The following is a 7878-nucleotide window of genomic DNA, read 5'->3' on the forward strand; positions in this document are numbered from 1 at the left end:
AAATGAAGGGGTTAAATATACAAGAGTGGATATTCTTATGTACATATGTTGCTGGCAGCTTTGTTGCCAACTGTCAACTGTTTTTTTTAGACATACTATACAAAACATCTGGATTCAGTGGCAACAAGTCACAGTATACATTTATATTGCAATAAAATCACTTGCGCAACCACACAGAGCAACTTGAAACCAGTGTGATTCCTCTGTCGTAGCAGCTTTAAAATCAGCTTTATACTTTTATACTCCCCTCCAACGGAGAACGTCCTGTTCTGAGTAAAACAGGCTCTCTTTATAAGAGGACATCAAAGCAGATTTACATTACAACAACATGCTGTGAGGCCAGCTGATACCCCTCAGACACAGTATGCAAAACCTCACCCCCTAAACACGTCTGTTGACCACACATACATCTAAGGTTCACTCCCAGAGATGACCTAATCAGAAAAACTAAGGTTAGCAATGTTAACACATTTAATTGCACAATTTCCTTAACATCTCACTGAGATGGGGAAACTGGTTTCATATTACTATCTCATAATTCAGCTATTGCAGCTGTAAGAGCACAGAGTGATATGTAATCGTATACACAGCTTTGTTGTCTTGTTGTATAAACAGAATAGTGTCTGAAAAGGAGACCACAAATCGCACTGATGCTGTGACTGTCAGCCAGGGTCAGATGTGTGTTCCCCTCTGTAGGACGGATGTGAGGATTCAGGAGGCGCTTAGCTGATCACATCTTTGGGTTCCAATCATGCTTTTTCTTCAACTTAATTTCAGCAGTCAGCTCTGAACACAAACCTTCCCGTTTATGTCATGTCTTATATTAGTTTTACTTTTAAAATGCTCGTTTGGAAAACAACAAAAACCCACTTCCTGTTTGGGTTGCTCTGATTGGCTGATTCCAGAGCCTGATTCTAACCGCGCAGACTGCTGGGAAAGCGCGACATTTAAATTCGTTTCCGGTTTCTGTCTGCTGCTGTCGAAACGCCAGACATGGAGCGACATCATAACAGGTACAACTCTATTGCATTTCTTGCTAGAAAAACGTTTTCTTTTAATTATGTATTCTTTTGAAACATCAAATACATTGCACTTTAATCCGCCGCAAATAACGACTCTTAGCACCGATAGCTGCCGTTCACTTCCGTGTGAAGAGCGTGTAACACCGAATTACATACAATCATCCACCAATATAATGTTGTCTTTTAAATAAGATACCAATTTGTTCAAACTATATACAAGATATTTTCTAATTCCTTTGCTTCCACTTTTCAATTCGGCATGTATAATATGCCCAAACATACTGTCCTAAATCTCTTACTCACTATTGTCGTCAGCTTAAAGACCCTGGGGTATTTATATTACCTTTGTTGTCTGTTGCTACTTTAGTGGTAATATCTACCCACAATCTTATGACTATCATATACTCATTGTGGGATTGACACGTGGCTATACAAGGGTGTTATTTCATGATATAGGTTTACAGTACATAAGAGAACATGGCATGCTCACTAGTACAACTTTACACATAGAAAGGGATTCTTGTAGCACAACTTTGATTCTTTTAAAAAGACTATCTGTATAACTAGCAGGCACAATAACACCAGGTGAAGCTGATGTGATGATCTGTCTGTGATTTCCAGTGTGACGAGGACTAGGGATGCATCTCGTTGACTTTTTTACGATACCACTGAACGATACCGATACTCAACCAATACATATCGTGATACTTTGAAAATGTATCATCCCACAATTACTCCCATGAAGCGCTTTACGATATAGTTAACATGTCAAATGAATATTACATTCAATTGTGGGACTTCTTGGCCCTTTTTAGTACTGAACAAACAATGAAAGATACATACAAAATATGAAGAAAACCGATTATGGAATATCTTTTATAACACCCGCCATCAGGTGTGCTGCGTGAATAGCACATCTTGTCAATGCAAACAGACCGTTATAATTAATGTTAAACCTGAAATTCTACTAGAGAACAAATACATAATAGAATAATGGTCATGAGATCACAACAAATCTCATCTTTAAAATCAACATTTACCTTCACTGGTGAGAGAAAACAAATCCCATTAGTCCTTTTTATGGGACTTTTACCTTTCTAGTATTGAACAAACAATGAAAAATACATAAAATATGAAGAAAAACGATTATGCAATCTAATTTATAACACCCGCCATCACGGGCCACGGACTCACTTTTAAAATAAATTTGAAAAAGAAAAAAGTATCGAAACCGGATCTGATTTCGGTACGGTATACCATAGCCACCAGTAACCGGTATTTCGGTAATACCGGATACCGGTATGCATCCCTAACAAGGACTCCCCTCAACAGTGTATCAGTTCAGAGGAGGAGTAAAACCAAGAGCTACCGGTTGTCGTACCGCAGCGGCATAGGGGCCGCTTCCCGCCTCGGCTTCACTCCAGGATTGACAGCACGGAGGCTCAACACCAGCAGAAAGGCTCCAAAGTCTAACAATATCACTGTGAGTCAGACCAGGCTATTGTTCTCCATGTTTTCAATCCATCAAACATGCAATTAATTACAATGTGACACAGGATGCTCACCTTCTTTTTCCTTTCCCTGTCAAGGAAAAGGTGACTAAGGAGCAGCTGGCCTTACTGGTCAAGACTGAGTGGAAGCTGTCCTACGTTACTCCTCTCTATCAGTTCAGGCACACCCAGCTGAAGAGCTACTCCAGGCAGCTGTCTGCGTTTATTGCTGCAGAGAAGCAGCAAGGTTTGGCGGTGGATGTGGAGGGAACACAGAACCGCTTCAGAGCCTCCTTCTCTCTGGTGCAGGAGATGACGGAGTCAGTTGATGATGCTGTGACTGTCCTCATTCAGGTATAGAAATGCACCTTCGCATACAAATTACACACGGGGCAGTATATTCCACATCATTCATTTAATAACCACATGTAGTAGTGGCACAAAACACTAATATGAAGCTGAAAAGGAGCAAAATAGGGTTTATTTCATTTTTATTTTTTAATGGACCCACATTTATGTTGTATCTTGAGGATGCTTTGTGCTGTTTCTAACGGATCATTGTCCCCCCACAGATCCACTCAAAGCCCTTGATTGCCAGGCAGGACGAGCCACAGAGGCGAGTCTGGAGCGGCTGGCTGACCTGCATCAACGGAAACCTGGAGTACCTGCGCTCCCTCCCTGAGGACTTCATCTGCCTGCCGCTCTTCTGCAGCAGTGAGGCCGGGGGTCTCACCTCTTTGGTCAAATCCTGGTTCCAGCAATCCTTCGACTGCTGCTTTGGCCCTCTGGAAATCAGCCACACGAGCCTCCAGTGGCTGATGGCTTTATGGACTAACTGCCAACCAGAGTCCAGCATCCGGCAGCTCAAAATGATCTGGACTCTTCCAGTAGAGCCTCAGCTGCAGGTCACGTACACGGTGGACGCTGAAGACGCCTGGCAGCTGTGGAGCAGTGTGAGGAAGGAGAATACGGCGGGGGCGGGGGAGGAGAACAGTATTGACATTGAGGAGGTGATGAGCTTCATGCAGGGGCTGAAGGGACACTTCTTCAGGCACTTCAGACTGGACCTGTCTGCGGGCAGGCTGAACGAGGTCTCCACAGCTCTAGGATCAGCCAAGCACAGCGGAAGGATCAAGGTACCATCGGACAGAAACAGCTGTTTTTCAGTAACACAGTAAATGTAATCATACTAATATTTGTTCCTTTCTGTTACAGTTCTCCAACAGCAAATACATGATCACCACGCTGATGCTTCTGACAGAGTGCGCTCTCCTCAAAATGCCCATCTGAGTGACACGGTAAAGACGTGACCCCATTAGGACACGCAATAGCAGCATGTCACAGAACACATTCTTCCTCCCAGAAAACTGCTTAAATGTGCACCTTTTTTAAATACAGATCGCCAACCATCTTTTTTCAAAGTAAAACAACTATTTTCCAAATAGGAAATTCTTCAATTGAGGAAATCTCGTTTTCATAATTATGATTTGAGTATTGAGGTAACGTGTTCCTTGCTTGCCATGTTCTCTACTCTGCTGCAAACATGTAGTTTCTTCTCCTTTTTGTAAATGCCAAACCGTATATAATCTTGTCCCATTGTATATATAAATGTCTTTTTTCTAAGTGTAAATAAAAGTTAAAAAGCAGGTTTGACTGGTGCATGATATTTGTTACATCTATGTGGCTGGAGAGAATGTTTTTATTTGTGTATTATTACTGGCTAACAGTGTTTTACTTGTACAGTTGATATCCAGGGTTCCAATAATCTGTGTCTAGATATTTTTAAGAAATATTGATACGACATTTTAGTACAAATTGATACCTGATTATTAGACTCATTCAATACCTTTTTTTAATATTTATTTTTAGGATCTGTGAACTTAAGGTTAATTTTCAGTCAATCTACATCTACTAATTAAGGCAATGTTCTAACATTTATTAAATGTACTCTTTACACACCATCAAATTGGACACGGTGGTTATTGAACTCGGTCACTGTTTAATTGCCAGATGCTGCAAAAGCCCTCTCCTCCTTTATAGGGATATAAATACGTAAAGATATAGCTTGCGGCAGTTTCCCCTAAGTAACACACTTTTAAAAAAAATTCAAAACAATATCAGGCAACTTTATTTAAAAGAAACACGCATACAGCTCATAACAAACATGAAATAGAAACAATGAGGGAGTGCCAGATCGACCAAAAAAAACCACATCTGTAATATCTGTATATTGCACTGGAAGTAAAAGGCTGAAAAATATAAAATAAGCAACTCGTGATCAACCTATTGGACTCCTATGTGTGGACGTCCTATCTAGATAATGTGAACATGCACGACTGCACCGTCTCTTTCTGTAACTGCGACACTGACGCTAATAAATGCACATTGACAAAAGCGAGGGGCCGTGCGCGGGAGTCAGAAATCGCCGCTCCTTAATGACAGGACTGTTTGGTGTGTAATTAGGGTGCAGCAGATGCTCATCCTGTCATTATGGGGCATTGTGGAGCAGAGGATTATGGGAACAAAAGATTGTCAGTGTAGGAACATTCACAGACATTGGATTTACCCTCATGATATGTGTTGTATATTCATAACTCTTTCTCTGAGTGGAAACTGTTTTATTTCTTTTTTTAAACTCCCACAGCCATATGGCACATACATTTTGCAGCGACATAAAAAAGCACCAGACTGGGGGATGGTGTTAACTTCCCACTCTGCTGCCTTCCCATGTTGTTTATATAATATTCACCTTAGGTTATGTATTTACAGTGGCGCCCATGCATGCTAATTTATAACAATATGAAATCAGCGTCCACGAGGGGACGGACAATCCAGATTAGTGTCGAAAAAGCATCGTTGGGCAAATATTCATTAAAGAAGAAAGTGTTCACAGTATAATCCACTCCAATTCCAACTTAACGCACCTCAAACTGTGCTCACAGTCCATAAATAATTAGCTATGATTGATTCAGGGGGAGGAGAACAATGTAACACAATGAATACAACAGATCATGCTTTAATGTTCAACTTAACCCCCCCTGTTCAGTTTGTTAAAAGGTGAATCAATGCACACATAGCTGAGGTAAACAATGGAGAGTATATTGACCTATGTAGAGATGATTCACAGGAAGTGGAGGCTGTTTAGCTTTAGGAGGCCAAACCCAGAAAGAAGCCCCCGACGAACCCGCTGGACAAAACGATGTTCCTTTTTATAAAATCTGAGGCCTGTGCAGGAGAAAAGACAACACGAGTTAACAGGATTTAGAATGAGAGTATTAATGTAAAGTGAGGCTTAAAACTTACATTTGGAACAGCCTTAATACAAACCGAGAATGGAGACATACCAAATGTTTGATCTACCACCTCTCTTCAGTCTGCTGTGTCACAGCTACTGGGTGTAATATAGCTGACAAACCACTAGAGGGCAGTGCTGATTTGCAGATAAAGAAATGAGCCTCTCCACCACAAATCAGGACCAAAACATGCATTGAGCTCTAAATAGGGTTATTTCTGGTGTGTGGCTCGGTGCTCTTTTTCTATTAAAATGGAGGCATGCAGTAGTGTCAGTCATTTAAAGATGTGCAGAAAGCAGGAAACAAAGAGCAAGCTTTGTCACAGGTACCTTTACCTCCTCAATGAAAGTGTTTATTTCAGGCGCTGCTTTGTTCGCCTTCTTCTTCAGGCGCTTCTTCGCTTTGTTCACATCCTTCTCCACCTTCTTCCAGTCCACCTGCACGTAGCCACTGTGATTGGCGATCTGTATTTACATTTTAAGTACATAAATGCATTTTTAGGGGAACAATAATTCCTTTGTAGAATTGACTAAAATAAATGATCATATCAGACTGAAAATAAAAGAGCTCTAAGAATAAAGTAAAAGCTCAGTCTATTTGTAAAACGGCAAAAAGACAGTTTTATTTGCACACCCAATAGGCGCCCAGATGGCCTGCGTGCATCTACAGCCAGCTAACACACAATGCTAGTCTTTCTGCTGCCGAGAGGAGACCAGCTGAGCGTCATGCCTAGAGCTGGCATCTTCAGTTTACAATGGGGACATGTGAATGTTGCAAAATGATGCACTTTCTATGAGATGTAACTTCTCGGGCTCTAACCTGTAAGAGAAGGAACCCTCCTCCAACAGCAGTGGCAGCTATCTTCCCGACTCTCTGGAAGAGGTAACCAGCACACCTGGATGAGTGAGAGGAAGAGATGTAGATCATGCATCCTTGGCTGGAAGATCTTTACATAGTAATGTTCTAGTTCCTCAAGCAATAATGAATCAGGTTTGTGGGCATTACTTTAGTCTTTGTTGTTAAAGATGTCAGCCATGAGCAGATAGATCCTTGTCCCTTACCATCCAGTCACCCCTCCCATCGCGATCTGGGTGGCCACAGAATACTTCTCAGCAATCGGGCCGGAGTTGCTGCCGAACACCCTGCACCACCACTGGTGCCGCCGGGCATATTCTGTCAGGTCCACCACCTCATACAGCTCGTCTTCACTCTCTGGGTCCTCCTGACCTGCTACAATAAGAGCAGCCAAGTAGTAATTTAGATATGGTGTCACAAGACAAACTTCACAGTATTATATTTTATGGGTATTGTATTATCATTCATTGATGCTTGAAATACTGTGTAGATTAGTAGTATGTTACCATATCAGAATATCATGTGTTTTTATATGTACAATGTTACTAGCAGTAAAAAGTGCAACATTTGCATCTGCAATGTAATATAGTAGGAGCACTACATTGAAATACTCAAGTAAAGTACAATACTTGAGTAGATGTACTTAGTTACTGTCCAGCACTGCGGGTGAGCTCTTACATGATGGTACTGGTTTAGCACTGACAGCACCCTAAGAGTGGATGTTCAACCCCAACAAGTAAACAAGACCCTTCAAATATATAACACCAACTTTAATAGCAGTTCGGCTAGCACAGGCTGAGAATGCTTCCTGTTTATTCTATGTAAATGACTTGGGAAGCTAACAATAGCTAGCTAGCACTAAATGGCTACCAACCCAATATCGTAAAGACAAGCTATAATTTTTATTTAATTTTCACATTCTTATTTCTTCAAATGAAAAGTTTATCCTTATGTTATTCTTATTGTTGTAACAAGTTCACATTTCAATATGTTTTATGGTAATACCGCATTATTTCTCCCAAACAACATCACCTACCCTCTCTATGGTCCACTGTCGCCATTTTGGAGAGACTGGTTACGTCATCAGGATGTTGACAATGCTAAGCAACGCCCATACGATGACGCTCTGCCACGTCAGTTCAAATGCTCTGATCTGGCTTGATTATGCTCAGCAATTTAGCAACGTTATTATTAAAATGCTGCAACTTTTTCTATGGA

The 7878-nt window shown here is 41.1% G+C and overlaps 2 protein-coding genes across 3 annotated transcripts; one reads left to right on the forward strand and one right to left on the reverse strand.

Annotated features, from left to right (window-relative positions):
* Nucleotides 1-929: 929 nt before the first annotated feature.
* cenpl (centromere protein L) lies at nucleotides 930-4158 on the forward strand. The gene is made up of 5 exons (XM_034096823.2): nucleotides 930-1013; nucleotides 2355-2505; nucleotides 2612-2866; nucleotides 3085-3648; nucleotides 3728-4158. Exons 1-5 carry the CDS (start codon nucleotides 994-996, stop codon nucleotides 3800-3802), a joined length of 1065 nt encoding a protein of 354 aa, XP_033952714.1. The 5' UTR covers nucleotides 930-993; the 3' UTR covers nucleotides 3803-4158.
* Nucleotides 4159-4617: 459 nt separating this feature from the next.
* On the reverse strand, nucleotides 4618-7871 carry LOC117459448 (FUN14 domain-containing protein 1). 2 transcript variants are annotated; one of them, XM_034100228.1, is made up of 5 exons: nucleotides 7697-7871; nucleotides 6867-7035; nucleotides 6625-6700; nucleotides 6135-6269; nucleotides 4618-5737 (listed from the first exon to the last, which is right to left on the reverse strand). In XM_034100228.1, the coding sequence occupies exons 1-5, from the start codon at nucleotides 7719-7721 to the stop codon at nucleotides 5660-5662; spliced, it is 483 nt and encodes a 160-aa protein (XP_033956119.1). In that variant the 5' UTR covers nucleotides 7722-7871; the 3' UTR covers nucleotides 4618-5659. The 2 variants fall into 2 exon arrangements, with proteins under 2 accessions (XP_033956119.1, XP_033956126.1); XM_034100235.2 differs by having other exon boundaries at nucleotides 6141-6269; nucleotides 7697-7849.
* Between the last annotated feature and the right edge of the window lie 7 nt (nucleotides 7872-7878).

This window comes from Pseudochaenichthys georgianus, chromosome 2, assembly GCF_902827115.2.
Source record: "Pseudochaenichthys georgianus chromosome 2, fPseGeo1.2, whole genome shotgun sequence".
NCBI lineage: Eukaryota > Metazoa > Chordata > Actinopteri > Perciformes > Channichthyidae > Pseudochaenichthys > Pseudochaenichthys georgianus.